The 15835-nt window shown below is 50.3% G+C and overlaps 1 protein-coding gene across 4 annotated transcripts in view; it reads left to right on the top strand.

Moving 5' to 3' along the window:
* VPS16 (VPS16 core subunit of CORVET and HOPS complexes) overlaps positions 1-15835 on the top strand; it is a 29544-nt gene that overhangs the window by 10609 nt on the left and 3100 nt on the right. For 3 of the 4 annotated variants that reach the window (XM_054723716.1, XM_054723717.1, XM_008141018.3), the window contains exons 2-21: positions 10430-10518; positions 10725-10822; positions 10908-11036; positions 11126-11270; positions 11396-11511; positions 11615-11737; positions 11853-11908; positions 12253-12342; positions 12436-12530; positions 12679-12755; positions 13431-13562; positions 13660-13787; positions 13946-13981; positions 14161-14269; positions 14429-14563; positions 14660-14768; positions 14860-14957; positions 15042-15149; positions 15472-15549; positions 15642-15811. In XM_054723716.1, the coding sequence (XP_054579691.1) occupies positions 10430-10518; positions 10725-10822; positions 10908-11036; positions 11126-11270; positions 11396-11511; positions 11615-11737; positions 11853-11908; positions 12253-12342; positions 12436-12530; positions 12679-12755; positions 13431-13562; positions 13660-13787; positions 13946-13981; positions 14161-14269; positions 14429-14563; positions 14660-14768; positions 14860-14957; positions 15042-15149; positions 15472-15549; positions 15642-15811 (2121 nt within the window). The remainder of the gene's footprint in view (positions 1-10429; positions 10519-10724; positions 10823-10907; positions 11037-11125; positions 11271-11395; positions 11512-11614; positions 11738-11852; positions 11909-12252; positions 12343-12435; positions 12531-12678; positions 12756-13430; positions 13563-13659; positions 13788-13945; positions 13982-14160; positions 14270-14428; positions 14564-14659; positions 14769-14859; positions 14958-15041; positions 15150-15471; positions 15550-15641; positions 15812-15835) is intronic. The other variant, XM_054723718.1, reaches the window with a different exon arrangement.

Here is a 15835-nt window from a genome sequence, read left to right as displayed (position 1 = left end):
TTGGGGGTCACCACAACATGAGGAACTGTATTAAAGGGTCGCGGCATTAGGAAGGTTGAGAACCACTGCTCTAGAGGAAACAGCACCATGTAATAGCCTCTGATGCAAAGCACGAGCCCTTTTAGGATACCGGCTCCCAATTGGTGCTGTAGCTGAGTTGTCAATGAATTTAGGCCAGCCACTTCTGGTGATGGGGTATATGGTAAGACTAATTGATCTCCTGGACCTGAGCCCACTGATGCCCTTTCCTTTTTGTGAAATGAGATCCTTGATTAGATGTAATGCTTTGCAGAATGTCACACCATTAGATAAGGCCTTCTGTAATTCCACAGATGGTGGGTGCTGACAAAGGCATCACAGGTAGGGAAGACAAATCCACATCCAGAATGTGTCTGTATTCCAGTGAGGACAAATCGTTCCCCCTTCACGGTGGAAGAGGTCCAGTGTAATCAATTTGTAGGTTGGTCCTCCTGGGAATGGTACCATATTGGGGCCATGTATTGGTCTCTGCTGTTGACAGGTTAGCCACAGAGCAGTAGTGTTAGCGAGGTCAGCCTTGGGGAGGGAGGCTCCCAAGACTTCTGTCCCAATTGAGGTCATCAAAAGGTTTTCAAGCAGAAGAAGGTAAGTCTCTTCAGACATAGGAGTACAAGCTACTTCTACTAGTAAGGAAGACTCAGAATGAATTGGGGGTTCAGGATTGTTAGTTTCATCTGGGTATAACCAGATATCTTCCTTCCAGTTTTCAGGATTCCTTTCTTTCCTTACTAGTGCCCTAAGTTTCACATGAGAAATGACATGTTGGTGAATTCAACTGTTATAATTTAACAACCCACTTAATTAAACTTTGCTTTTGATTTTCAGCAGTAGCAGCTGTGTGGCTGTAATAAATATGAGATTGTTTTAGGGCTGTTATAGACACTTTCTGCTTCTCAGACCATGACTTGAACGGAAAGTTAACAGACTCAAGCTTGTAATTTTCTCTTTGTAAATGTTCAAGTGCACTCAAAATAATCCATCCACACCACAGCCCTTACAATCATTATTACTGCCATCCAGTCAGGCACAGAAGTCACTCCCAAAGCACATGTTTGACTTGGCATTTCACCACAGAAAACTGCAGGCTGGATTAATTGTGATGTCACTGGGTTCAATGGGTTACTAATAACGATTTCCCATTGGCAGGGAGCTCAGCACTGCACCCAAGCTTTAAGCACACGACCAAGCTAACCCTCAAATCCCATCTTTGGGGTTTGTCTCTTGGGACCACTCTCAGAGTCAAGTCTTCATCAGTCTGGGTCCAGTCAGGAGACTTAAACTGGGAAAGTTTGAGAAATATAAGGAATTATTATATTAACTGGAAAAAGAGTAACTAAAGAGATAAGAAAATGTTATATGGTAGCCTAGGGAGAGTATCCAAGGAATGACAAATTTAGAAGGGGGCCCTTCCCAGGCTGGGGTTTAGGCCTCATTGGACAAAATATAGGGTGGGGCAAAAGTAGATTTACAGTTGTTCATATGGAAAATAATAGAATAATAAATAATAATACAGGAATAATTCTCTTTCGAGTACTCATAACTGTTCTTTTGCCCCACCCTGTATAGTTTTAGCCCACTAGATGGCAGAGAAGTTCACTGGTTTGCCTGGCCATTGCTGGTCCACAGTTCCTATGAAAGCAAGAAGCAACCCTCAGCCCTGGCCAGTTTGGCTCAGTGGTTGGAGTGTCAGACCACAGACCGAAGGGTCTCAGTTTCAATTCCTGGTCAAGGGCAGGTACCTGGGTTGCAGGTTCCCCAGCTCAGGTAGGGAGCATGCAGGAGGCAACCAATGGATGTGTGTGTCTCATGTAAATGTTTCTCTCTCCCCTCCCTCCCATCTTTCTCTTCTCCCTCCCTTCCACTCTCTCTAGAAATAAACAGAAGATATCCTTGGGTGAGGATTAAAAAAAGAGGAAACCCTCTGGGGTTCAGGGGTAGGGGAATATAGGTGAGCTGCAACTGGTGCAAGCTGGGGTAGCTGGTGCAAGCAGGCAGCCTGGAGCACACAGTGTCTGTAAGGTGAGCCACAACCAGTGGCTGGGAGCATGGATTTGCAGAGGGGATCAGAGGAAACACTCAAGTGGGCAGGCAGGACAGCCAGTGGCCAAGCATCTTGGCGTGCAGAGGAAGTACAGCCTGGGCAGGAGGCCTGGAATGTGGTGTCTGTCCAGGGAGCCGAGGGAAGGTGATCACTAGTCTGGGCAAGCCTTCTAGGTTGTTGCATGGCCGGGGCAGATCATCACCCCATAATCTCACACCCTGGCTCCTGGCTAAGCCTTGCTGGAAGCAGCAGTAGAACCCCTTCCTCATTCAGTGTCCCTCCAGCGCCCTCTACTGAGAAAGTTTAACATCTTACTCACTGTGAAGGAAAATGTATGCTGTCCCTTAAACACAACACATTGAAGCATGGATTGGGAGCTGAGCAGCAATGAATTGATAACTGGCATGCTAGGTCTGTGTGGCTCTATTTTCCCATCAGATTTTCACCCATGATTTTAGTAACAAAGTGTCAAAAGAAAGGCATATGGGATTGTAAAAAATACAAATAATACAAAAGTATATGGCCTATAAATTGGAAGCCCCCCTATCTCCTTCCCCCACTCACCACTCTCCCCCAAAGTGACTGCTGTCTAGCTTAATGTGGAGGCCTCTGAGCGTTTTTTCTATGTATTTTTATACATTCATGTGATTATGTGTAAATATGCTTGTAAAAGTATACATATGTGTGTATATATAAAGAGATATATATATGTACACACACACCCTATCTCATAAAGAGGGAATATGCTAATTGACCACAACTCCATCACAAAGATGGCTGCACCCACAGCTGAGGCCAAGTTCCCATAAGGAGCCTTAACGAGCAATCAGCAGGGACCTGAGGCTAAGCCCTCCCCAGCCCCCGTGGGGCTTGACAGGGGACCTCAGGCCGCACCCCCCACCCGGCAGGGCTTGACAGGGGACCTCAGGCCACGCCCCCTGCCCTGGCGTCAGGCTGGGGGACCTCAGGCCGCACCCCCCACCCCAGTGCCTGGCCAGGGTCCTCAGGCCGCGCCCCCCACCAGGTGGGGCTTGACAGGGGACTTCAGGCCACACCCCCCACCACGGCACCAGGCCGGGGGACCTCAGACCGCACGCCCCCGCCCGGCAGGGCTTGACAGGGGACTTCAGGCCACACCCCCCACCACGGCACCAGGCCGGGGGACCTCAGACCGCACGCCCCCGCCCGGCAGGGCTTGACAGGGGGACTTCAAGGTGCGTCAGGGGAACTCAGGCTGCGTCCCCACCCAGCGGGGCTTTACGGGAGAGGGGAACTTAGGCTGCATCAGGGGAACTCAGGCTGCGTCCCTGGGTCAGGGGAACTCAGGGAGCGTCCCCATCCAGCCGGGCTTTACGGGAGACCTGAGGCTGTGCCCCCCTCCCCCTGCCTGGCGGGGCTTGATGGGGGACCTCAGGCCATGCCCCCCACCCAATGGGGCTTGACGGGATCTCAGGCCATGTCCCCCACCTGGCGGGGCTTGATGGAAGACCTCAAGGCACACCCCCCACCCGGGTCTGGGCTGGGGGACCTCAGGCCACGCCCCATGCCCGGCAGGACTTGACAAGGGTGGGACTGGCTGGGTCTGGATCTAGCCCAATTGGGGTGGGGGGTGCGGCCGGGTCTGGGTCTCACGCGATTTTGAGGTGCATGTGGGTGGGCGGGGACTTGACTCTGAGTCCCGTGGTGTGCCCCAGACTCTGACGGGAGGAAGGTTTTCATATACATTTTACTAATTTTCTTTCATCTCTGACAATTCTATTATAGAGAAAGGGCAAATAGAAATATTAAATTATTTCCTCTAATTAATCCCCTTTTAATGTGCACAAATGTTGTGCACTGAGTCACTAGTATGTATGTATGTGTGTGTGTATATATGTATATATATATATACACACACACACACACACACACACACACACGCTCAGCCTGGTCAGTGCCGCTCAGTGGTTGAGTGTCGACCCATGAACCAGGAGGTCACAGTTCAATTCCTGGTCAGGGCACGTGGCCGGGTTGCAGGCTCGATCCCCAGTGTGGGGCGTGAAGGAGGCAGCTAATCAATGATTCTCTCTCATCATTGATGTTTCTATTTCTCTCCCTCTCCCTTCCTCTCTGAAATCAATAAAAATAGTATCTTTGGCAAATATATTCTCCCAAGCAGTGGGCTTCCTTTTCATTTAAGAAAAATATATGTGCTCAGTTTTTATTACATAAACTAGAGGCCCGGTGCACGAAATTCGTGCACTGGGGAGGGTGTCCCTCAGCCCAGCTTGCACCCTCTCTAATATGGGACCCCTCGGGGGATGTCCAACTGCAGGATTAGGCCCGGTGGAATCGGGCCTAATCCTGCAGTTGGACATCCCTCTCACAATCCGGGACCACTGGCTCCTAACCGCTCACCTACCTGCCTGATTGCCCCCTAACTGCTTCCTTGCTGGCCTGATTGCCCCCAAATACCCTCTGCTGCTGGCCTGATCACCCCCAAGGCTTTTATTAGTATAGATATGACCCTGCACAGAAAATTTTACTAACCCTGCTTTACAATAAGGGCTTGACGATTGAATCATTAGGACCAGACACCAGGATTTCCTTTCTTTGAATAGTGGAGGGAATACTTATCTTGTCTTTAAGTTGCCCGGAAATTAAAATGAGATAATGACTTAGAAAAGTATAAAAGCACCACATAAAGACAACTGTCTTTTTAATGAAGTGGCAAAATGAAAAACACTTTTTATTCTCCCCTTTCTTCCTTTACAGCTTTTATTTAAACTTTGAAATTTATAAAAATTTCACTCCAATTTTCATTTCTTAACATTCAACATTATTTTGTATTGGTTTCAGGTTTTATATTAGTTACAGAATAGTGGTTAGACAATCATATACTTTACAAAGTGTTCCCCCATATTTCTAGTACCCACCTGGCATCATACCATCATTACAACACTACTGACTATATTCCCTATTTAAGTGACAATGGGTTCAGTCTTTCTTTTGTATTTCTTGTCCTTCCTTTTCTTTCTCACTTCTTCCCTCATTTTCTTTATATAGTATCTCAATTGGCCATCAAAGCTCAGTGAAGGCACTGGGACACGCTTCATCCATTTTACAGACCAGGAAACTGAGGCCAATTCCAGTTGGCTGTGGAACTTGACTCAGCACACAGGAAGCCCTCAGAGCCATGCTCTTTGCGCTTCCTAAGGGGCAGCGGCCCAGCAAACAGAACAAACCTTCCAGTCAGGCTTCCCAGCCTCTTTCTCAAGCACCTCTTCATTGTGGATGCTCCACATTCTTTCCTCTCCCCCCATTCTTTACTGCCCCCCCTTCTCCGAAGCAGGTGGAAGGCTTCCCACTCACTGCCTAGGCATGCTCTGCCATGGGGCAGGGTGTAGCGAGCTTGCTTTTGGGTCAAGGCAGGAGCAGTAGTCACTGCCTCTGAAGGGTGAAGGCTGCCTGAGCGAGGCCCATTAGCACTGGGAGCTTCTCTGAATCATGTCAGTCAGTCCAGTACCCTGCAGTGCAGCACCCCTTCACTGAGGTGGCTCCACCCCTCAACCCCTGCCTCAGGGGTGAGGGTCCTTGCCTCTCTGCCAGGAGTCCTTCCATGCCCCTTGATCCCTGTCTGGGCCCACCCACGTCTTGGGGGCACTGCAGAACCTCTGTCTCTCTGCAGATGAGGCAGATCCCTGCCCTAGGTCTCCGCAAAGCTATGAATCTGTGGCCAGAGGCCTGGTCTGGGTCTCAGCAACCACATGCCTGCAATGTTCCCAGGGACCCTGGGAGCGGATGGGCGAGTCCCGCCTCACCTCCCCAGGGTGCCGATCTCCCCAGGGACCCCCGGGAATGGCTGGCTGGGGCCGGACACGCCTCCCCAGGTTGGCAATCGCCCCCGGGACCCACGGGAGCGCCTGGCTGGGCCCGCCCACGCCCCCCCAGGGTGGTGATCCCCCCCGGGACCCCCGGGAAGTGCCTGGCTCGGCCCGGCCACGCCACCCCAGGGTGGCGATCGTCCCCGGGACCCCCAAGAAGCGCCTGGCTCGGCCCGGCCACGCCCCCCAGGGCGGCGATCGCCCCCGGGACCCCTGGGAAGCGCTGGCTCGGCCGGCCACGCCCCCCCAGGGTGGTGATCGCCCCTGGGACCCTCGGGAGCGGCAGGCTCAGCCCGACCACGCCCCCCTAGGGTGGCGATCGCCCCGGGACCCCCGGAACTAAGAGGATTGGGCGCCGCCATCTTGGTCTTCTCAACGGCCGGATAGGCCGCCTGGAGTCCCGCCCCCAGCCTCTCGCAGGCCCAATCATGGGCATAGCGGAGGTGCGGTCAATTTGCATGTTTCTCTATTATAAGGTAGGATGAGTTCATATTGAGCAGCAGCTTACATTTTTTATTTAACAATGTCTTAGAGATAATTTCATGTTAGTACCCTCAGTCACCTTGAGGATATTTTTTTCATTACTTTTTAGAAAGAGTAGAAGGGAGAGAGAGAAAGTGGGGAGAGAAAGAGAGAGAAACATCAATGTGAGAGAGATACATCGATTGGTTGTGTCCCACACGTGCCTTGACCAGGGCCAGGGGTTGAATCTGTAACCCAGGTACGTGCTCTTGACCAGGAATTGAACCCAAGACCCTTTGGTGCTCGGACTGATGCTCCAACCACTGAAAACATCGACTAGGGTCAGAGCCACCTTATTAATGGCCACATGATATTGGGCATACCATAGTTTATTTAACCAGTCCTGTTTTGATGGACATTTAAGAAGGTTTTTCCAGGATTTTCTGAAACTATTTAAAATAGTGCTGCAGTGAATTCATACCTTTGTGCACTTGTACAAGTAGTTTTCTAAGTTAGACTCTTGGAAGGAAACTGGTAAGTCAGAGGATGTACACATTTAAAAGTTGAATAGCTATTTTATGTAATAAATTCTGTTCCTTGTTAATTTCTGGGTTTTGTGTCTTGCTCTAAGACTTTTCCATAATTCACATTACAAAAATATTAGATTATATTTTTTTAAGATTTTTATCTGTAGTTTGAAAAGTGTTTTCACATAAAATAGTATGATATGGCTTTTGACTAGCTTTCTACTTTAGTTTTATTTTCATTTTTAAAAGTTAATTAGAAGGTAAAGAGAAGATAAATGGTGATGGAAGGAAATTTGACTTGGGTGATAAACATAATACAATATACAGATGATGTGTTGTAGAATTTACCTGAAACCTAAAACCTGTGTCATTTTGTTAATCAATGTCACCCCAATAAATTTAATAAAAAATAAAGAAAATAAAATTAATTAGAGCCTTTTGTATTTTTTAAGAAAATATCTCTTCATGTGTATCACAAACATTTCCCCCCTCTCCATAGTTTGTCTTCCTGCTTTATTTTAATGGATTTTTTTAATGTATAAAAGTTTTTTAATGTTAATTATCTTAACAAATAAGTATTGGCCCTGGCCAGGTAGCTCAGTTGGTTAGAGCGTCGGCCTAGTACGCCAAGGTTGTGGGTTCAATCCCTGGTCAGGGCACATATAAGAATCAGCTAATGGCCCTGCCCAGCATGGGTCAGTGGTTAGAGCATGGGCCTTCACACCAGAGGGTCTCTTGGGTTAGATTCCGATTAGGAGCGCATACCTGGGTTGCAGGTTTGAGTCCTGTCCCCCACTCCCCCAACCCCCATCGGGGCATGTGCAGGAGGCAACCAATAAATGTGTCTCTCTCACATCCATGTTTCTTTCTCTCCCCCCCCCCACCCCCTCCCACTCTCCACTCTCTCTAAAAATCAATGAAAAAAATATCCTCACTTCTTGGATGAGGATTTTAAAAAAAGAATTAACCAATGAATACATAAATAAGTGGAACAACAAATCGATGTTGCTCTCTCAAATCAGTAAATTAAAAAAAAAAAACTTTCTTAAAAACCAAAGAACTGTTAATGTTTAAAAACTCAAAGTCTCATTCCTATCCCTGCTCTTATTCAACTAGTAATTCCATCCCTCACCTACAAGTAACCATTGTTACTAGATTCTTGTAAATCTTACCAAAGTTTCTTTTTTTCAAATGTAAGCAAATGTGTTGTTTTTACCCCTTTTTGCATAGAAGTATACAGAAGTTCTTAGTTTTTATTTGTTGGTCTTTTGCATTGTGGCTTAACATTTAAATTTTGAATTCCATCTGGAAAATATTTTATTGTAGAGATTGAGTAATGAAATAGTGTTTACTGTGATTCTTCCTGTATGGGCCATTGCCTCATTTCAAGTATCAGTTTGCACCTATTTGAAATGCCATTTTTATTACATGTTCAATTCTCAGGTCTTTTCCTGGATTCTGCTCTCTTCTATTGATCTATTTGCTTATTCCTGTGCCAAAACAAGTTGTAATTAACTTTAGTTTTATATAGTACTAGAGGCCCGAGGCACCTTCCTTCCCCTGGCTGCCAGCACCGCCTTCCCTCTGGCACCCGGAACCCGGGCTTCCCTCGCAGCCCCAGCTTCGTCCGGAAGGACATCCGATCTCATTAGCATATAACGCTTTTATTATTATAGAAGATACGTGATATCTAATATACATGTGTTCTCATATTTTCAAATGTTTCTAAATATCTTCTAGTATTTACTTTTTCAGATACCTTTTCTCCCCCAGACAAACTGTGGAATCAGTTTGTGCTTCCCTTCCCCCCAAACATTGGGGATGATTTTTATTGGAATTCTTGTGCATTTATAGATCATTTTGGAATATTTTTCTGTCTTCTATATCCTTGAGTAAATTTTGATATGATTGCAAAAATGTTTATTTTGGGGTACCTTATAGTTTTATTGCTGTCATGATCGGATGTTTTTAAAGTTATGTTTCTAATTGGTTTTTGCTATAGTATATAGACAGTTGATTGGTGTAGAAAATATATTGACTTCTGTCCAGCTGGTGTGGCTCAGCAGTTGAGTGTCGACCCAGGAACCATGAGATCACTGGTTCGATTCCCAGTCAGGGCACATGCTCGGTTTCAGGCTTGATCCCCAGTAGGAGGCGAGCAGGAGGAAGCCGATTGATGATGTTCCTCTTCTATCGATGTTTCTATCTCTCTATCCCTCTCCCTTCCTCTCTCTCTTAAGAAAAAATTTTTTTCAATAATAATATATAAAAAAGAAAATATATTTACTTCCATTGCTCACTCAACTGAGCTCTTTTATTCATTGTTCCATAGACTGGTTTGGATTTTCTAAGTAAACAATCACATTATTTGTAAATAGTAGCAATCTCCTTTTCCAAAATAGGAACTTCTCTGTTTTTTTTCTTAAATGATTTTGGCTAGAACCCCAAGAAGAATGTGAAATAGAAAGAAGGTAATGGTGAGCATCTTTCTGATCTTTAATGGGAAGGCTCCTGAAATGATACCTCCAAAGCACTCTCCTTAACCACCGTTTTTTTCTTGACATCCTGGAATAGTGCCTACTCCTCTGTTCCCTTCTCCCCTCCTACTTTGTCTTCTCATGCGGCACACACTCTCCTCACACATCTCAGATTGCAGTCATCTTGTGCTGGCTTGTGATTTCAGTTTCCTATTGTAAGCCAAGCATTCACAGATTGACATCTCTAACCCAGGATTCTCCCCAGCTCTGGACGGACTGAAGAGCTCCTCTTGGGTTTCTTTCCGGCACTGCCAACTCAGTACTTCTGAAACGGAGTTCTTTATTAACTAGTGTTGAGCTGGACCCCCAGGTATAAAGCCCATGACCTGACTCAGTGTGACGAACCAGAAATATCCCTGGTCAGTGTGGCTCAGTTGGTTGGGCGTCGTCCCATGCACTAAGAGGTTACCGGTTCGATTCCCTGTCAAGGGCACAAGCCCTGATTGCGGGCTTATGGGCTCCTGGGCTCAATCCTCAGTAGGGGGTCATACAGGGGGCAGCTTATTGATGTTGTGCTCCCATATTGATGTTTCCCACTCTCCCTCCCTCTTCCTTTCTCTTTAAAAATCAATAAACTAAAAAAATAAAAAATCAATAAACTATTCTTAAAAAATAATAATCTCTCCACCCTCAGAGACCCTCTAGCAGGGTTTTATTTCCTGCTAATATAGACTCAAGCCTGCCACCCACCCTAGTCCTATCTCAGTTTGTGCCCTGGATATTGGCCACACAGCCTGCCTGTCCCAGGAACTCCTGCCATCATGTATACTTGCCCAAGAACCCCATCTTCCATGCTGCATGCATATTGTTTCTAGTCATCACCTTCCCTCCCCGCCCCTGGAGGGCCCTCAAGTTTCCTGTGGAGAAAAAAATGGAGGCTTTAGGGGTTCCTCTGGGGCTCACTTCATCCAGATGCCTGGGCACGAGAAGCCTAATTTCTGTTCACCTTTCTGTGGGCAGGAAATATGAGCTGTACAGCATGGACTGGGACCTGAAGGAGGAACTCAGGGACTGCCTGGTGGCTGCTGCGCCTTATGGAGGCCCCATTGGTAAGTCACCCCTCTGCCTCACATGCTCTGGGACCATGGGATGAACTCAAGGTCCTTGATCCCTAGGGGTCTTATTGTTGGGTTCTCACTGGCATATGCCACCCTCCCCCCAAATTGAGATGCTTTTAATTCTGGTTCTCGTGAGGCCTGCTTCCCATGGGCTGGGACTAGTGAACTAGGACAGGAGGTCTCTTCTCCAACTGCAGCACTGCTGAGGAACCCCTGGCGGAAGGAGAAGGCTGCGAGTGTACGGCCGGTACTTGACATCTACTCTGCTTCTGGCATGCCTCTGGCCAGTCTGCTGGTGAGCGCCTTTGGCCTGCCTTGGGGCTGGGGGCTAGGCAGCGCTTCTGCGCCCCAAGATAGTCTCATGAACTTCTCCTCTACAGTGGAAGAGTGGGCCAGTGGTGTCCCTGGGCTGGTCAGCTGAAGAGGAGCTCCTCTGCGTGCAGGAAGATGGTGTAGTACTGGTTTATGGGCTTCACGGGGACTTCCGGAGACACTTCAGTATGGGCAATGTAGGGGCCACAGGAAGTGGGGAAAAGGGATGGAGTCTGTGACCCTGTGATTTTTTTCAAGGTCCCTCTCCACTTGTCCCTCTCTCAAGGAGGTGCTCCAGAATCGGGTTCTAGATGCTCGAATCTTCCATACTGAGTTTGGTTCCGGAGTGGCCATCCTCACAGGGGCCCACCGCTTCACCCTCAGTGCCAATGTGGGTGACCTCAAACTCCGCCGAATGCCAGAAGTGCCAGGTGAGTGCCGACACCCCTGAGACAATCATTCAGTGCCCACAGATGTGCTTCCAGACTGCGGGACCCACAGAGGCAGAAGCTTTGGGCTCTGGTCATCCTGGGATTGTCCTCTTGCCTGACCACAGGTTTGCAGAGCGCACCCTCGTGCTGGACCACACTGTGCCAGGACCGAGTGGCACACATTCTTCTGGCTGTGGGGCCCGATCTTTACCTCCTGGACCATGCAGCCTGCTCCACCGTGGTGAGGGCCTGTGAAATGGGAGTGAAATGGAAGGGTTGGGGGAGGCCGGGAGGAGGCGCTGAGAAGTTAGTATCTTTGGGTGTCCTCCCTGGCCCTGCTTCAGACACCCCCTGGCCTGGCCCCAGGAGTGAGCAGCTTCCTGCAGATGGCTGTTTCTTTCACCTACCGACACCTGGCACTCTTCACAGACACGGGTTATATCTGGATGGGGACAGCTTCACTCAAGGTTTGATCCTGGGAAAACACAGGGGCGCTTTGCCTTGTCCAGGGATTCGGGTAGAGAAGGGGCTTTTTAACTTGAGTGCTTGGACAGGACCATGACATTCCCTGCATCCTTTCAGGAAAAACTCTGCGAGTTCAACTGCAACATCCGGGCCCCCCCGAAGCAGATGGTCTGGTGAGGATGGGAGTCTTATGCTGGGGGTGAGGGTGGACATAGCATTGTTTCCTGGGACACTTTGGTTCATCCTGTCTACTGGCCACGCCAAGTGGAGCTTGCATCATATCTTCTCTGCCAGTGCACACTTGAGGGGAACCCCTGCCCGCTGTGGGCCTCAGCTGGAGCTGACAGCACAGGGTGAAAGGGAAGCACTCAAGTCAAGCAGAGGATGGGATAAGGAGCAGGAAGCATGCACAGGACTATCCCAAGGCAAAGTGACATAAGCAGTGATGTGAGAGACTTGGCTGAGGGCCTGGTGTCCGGTGTATGTCTCAAACATGTATGTGTGGTGCTGCCCACAGGTGCAGCCGTCCTCGTAGCAAGGAGAGGGCTGTTGTGGTGGCCTGGGAGAAGCGGCTGATGGTGGTGGGTGATGCACCTGAGAGCATCCAGTATCCTTGGAGGGCTACCTGTGGGGATGGGAGAGGCGAGGGGAAGGGGGGTCATCTGTCCCGTCCCATTTTAGGAACCTTGACCAAGCTCAGGTTTGTGCTGGATGAGGACTCCTACCTGGTACCTGAGCTGGATGGGGTCCGCATCTTCTCCCGCAGCACCCATGAGTTCCTACATGAGGTTCCAGGTGAGGCCCTCACAAAGGCACCGTAAGACCTGGGGCGGGGGCACCTTGGCACCACTGCTGTGGGGCAGTGCTCCAGACAGGATTAGAGCATTGAGGGAGAGCGGAGGGTCCCTGCCTGCCTCCTACACTCACCATATCCCTTCCCCAGTGGCCAGCGAGGAGATCTTCAAAATTGCCTCAATGGCCCCCGGAGCACTGCTATTAGAGGCCCAGAAGGAATATGAGGTAAAGCCCTGGGCCTCTCCCTCGGCCCCAAGATGCTTTCCTTCCTGGGCATGGGAGGGCACAGCCAGGTGCCACCTGTGAAGGGGTCCAGGCAGGGCACTAGACTGGGCTGGAGAGGGCCAGCTCAGGTGGACTAAAGTGACATGGGGTTCTCCATGTGGTAATAGGGAGGGGCAGGGAGGCCCCACTATCCCCAGCCCAGGCACAAGTCAGGGCTACTATCAAGAGGTCTCAGGGCCACCCTAACTGGTTTGGCTCAGTGGCTAGAGCGTCAGCCTGCGGACTGGAGTCCCAGGTTCAAATCCGGTCACGGGCACATGCCCAGGTTGCAGGCTTGATCCCCAGTAGGGGATGTGCAGGATGTTTCCATCTCTCTCTCCCTCTCCCTTCCTCTCTGAAATCATATGTATGTGTGTGTGTGTGTGTGTGTGTGTGTGTGTGTGTATATGTATTATATATATTATATTTATTTTTTTTTTTTTTTTTAAAGAGGTCCCAGGGCCTCTCACAGGCAATTGTGGGGAATACTGAACACCTTGGTGGACTGAGTGGGCTGAGGTAGCTTGGGCTCTAGCCTCTGCAGCTCATTTGAACCACATTCCAGAGGGACTAGGGGCCAGATGTGGGAGTATTCTCCATCATGATGCTCTATCCTGGCATCCCCACTTCCCCCAGAAAGAGAGCCAGAAAGCGGATGAGTACCTGCGGGAGATCCAGGAGCTGGGGCAGCTGACCCAGGCTGTGCAGCAGTGCATTGAGGCTGCGGGACATGAGCACCGGCCAGACATGCAGAAGAGTCTGCTCAGGGTTGGCTTGGGCTACAGGGCTAGTGGGAGGGGCACTGGGCAGGATTGGGCTGTGTGAGGAGAGCTCACTTCTATTGTCCTCTGGTTCTTCTCCGAAGGCTGCTTCCTTTGGAAAGTGTTTCCTCGACAGATTTCCACCTGATGGCTTCGTGCGTATGTGTCAGGACCTGCGTGTGCTCAATGCCATTCGGGACTATCACATCGGGATCCCCCTCACCTATAGCCAGTATCCACAAGCCTGCTAGAAGGGTGTTCACAGCCAGGGGTGGCAGGGTGGGGGTGGAGGGAGGGTTGCCAGGGATACAGGTGGAAGAGATACTGCCTGAAGGTCTTTAGCAAATAAGGCTTATTTACCAGCTGGATCCTTAACCAAGTAAAATGCAGATACAAGCAGCTCACCATCCAGGTGCTGCTAGACAGGTACAGTAAGCCCAAGGATGTGGGAGGAGGGTGCTAAGTGGGCAAGCATTACAGCCCCTGGTGAGCTCTTGTGGACACTGCACCTGGCCCATTGCTTTGGGATCTGGGAGGTCCAAGTTACAGACTGTGGCCACTCCGTGCTCTCTCTCTACCCCACCTCACCCCTGTACCCTTGCCAGGCTTGTGTTGCGGAGGCTCTACCCCCTGGCCATCCAGATATGCGAGTACTTGCGCCTTCCTGAAGTGCAGGGTGTCAGCAGGATCCTGGCCCATTGGGCCTGCTACAAGGTGAGGATATAGCACAGGATCCAGGAGCATTTAGGGACTTCCACACCCTGGTGAGGTGTAGGAAATATGAAGTGTAGGGCTGAAGGGCCAGGTTCTGATTGAGGACCGGTGGGGTGAAGGGTGAGATCCAGGTGTGTGTACCACCCCCTCCCTCTGCAGGTACAACAGAAGGACGTGTCTGATGAGGATGTTGCTCGGGCCATTAACCAGAAGCTGGGGGACACACCTGGTGTCTCCTACTCCGACATTGCTGCTCGGGCCTATGGCTGTGGCCGCACAGAGCTGGCTATCAAGGTGTGGGTGCCCAGCCCTTTCTAAATGCTCTGACATGGGTTTCCAAGGCCCCCCAGGCCAGCTCCTTCTCTCTGTGTCTTCCTTCCCACCTCACAGCTTCTGGAGTATGAGCCTCGCTCTGGGGAGCAGGTACCTCTTCTCCTAAAAATGAAGAGGAGCAAACTGGCACTGAGCAAGGCCATCGAGAGTGGGGACACTGACTTGGGTAAGCAAGGTTTGGGTGAGGCCAAGGCCAGGGCCCCTGGGCTGAGCAAGGGGCTGGGCTGGAGTCCCCACCCCACCTTATTGTCCCGTAGTGTTCACGGTGTTGCTGCACCTGAAGAACGAGCTGAACCGAGGAGATTTTTTCATGACCCTTCGGAACCAGCCCATGGCCCTGAGCTTGTACCGACAGGTGTGTGCAGTGGGCAGCGGTAGGCCTGGAGCCTCCTGAGCCCCTGAGTTGTTTTTACTGACTGATTGCCTGCCCTGGCTCCAGTTCTGTAAGCACCAGGAGCTAGAGACGCTGAAGGACCTTTACAATCAGGATGACAACCACCAGGAGCTGGGCAGCTTCCACATCCGAGCCAGCTACGCTGCAGAGGAGGTCTGAGGCCCACAGAGCGGGTGGGGCCTGTGGGCTGGGCTGTTGGTCTGGTTCCTTCACCAGGTTTCTAGGCCTCATATTTGGCACTCACCCCATCTGGTCCTCACTGTCGAGGGAGAGTCTGAGAAGACATGAGGCCAGAATGAGGGTTGGTCCCAGAGGAGCTAGCCTTCCCACTAGGGACACCAGAGTGGTTCACCCAATGGGTAAGGCTGGTCCTGGTGACCCTTGGCACAGGGATCAGGGAGAAAACCGTATCCTGGGTGCGGAGGGCTGAGATCCCTTGAGCTGTGAGCTCAGGCTTCCCTTCTTGCCTTCATAGCGTATTGAGGGGCGGGTAGCAGCTCTGCAGACAGCAGCCGACGCCTTCTACAAGGCCAAGAATGAGTTTGCAGCCAAGGTTTGGCCTACTCTTCTTCTCCCTTGCCTCTTCTCCCAGTCTTCCCACTTTGCCCTTCTCTCATCTCCATCCTGCCTTATCCGTGTCCCCAGGCCACAGAGGATCAAATGCGGCTCCTACGGCTACAGCGACGCCTAGAAGATGAGCTGGGGGGTCAGTTCCTAGACCTGTCTCTGCATGACACAGTCACGACCCTCATCCTTGGTGGCCACAACAAGCGTGCAGAGCAGCTGGCACGTGACTTCCGTATCCCCGACAAGAGGTTGGTGAGGGCCCAGGCTTCAAA

The sequence above is a fragment of the Eptesicus fuscus genome, chromosome 12 (assembly GCF_027574615.1).
Source record: "Eptesicus fuscus isolate TK198812 chromosome 12, DD_ASM_mEF_20220401, whole genome shotgun sequence".
In the NCBI taxonomy this organism is placed as follows: Eukaryota; Metazoa; Chordata; class Mammalia; order Chiroptera; family Vespertilionidae; genus Eptesicus; species Eptesicus fuscus.
This window is presented reverse-complemented; position numbering and strand designations above follow the sequence as displayed.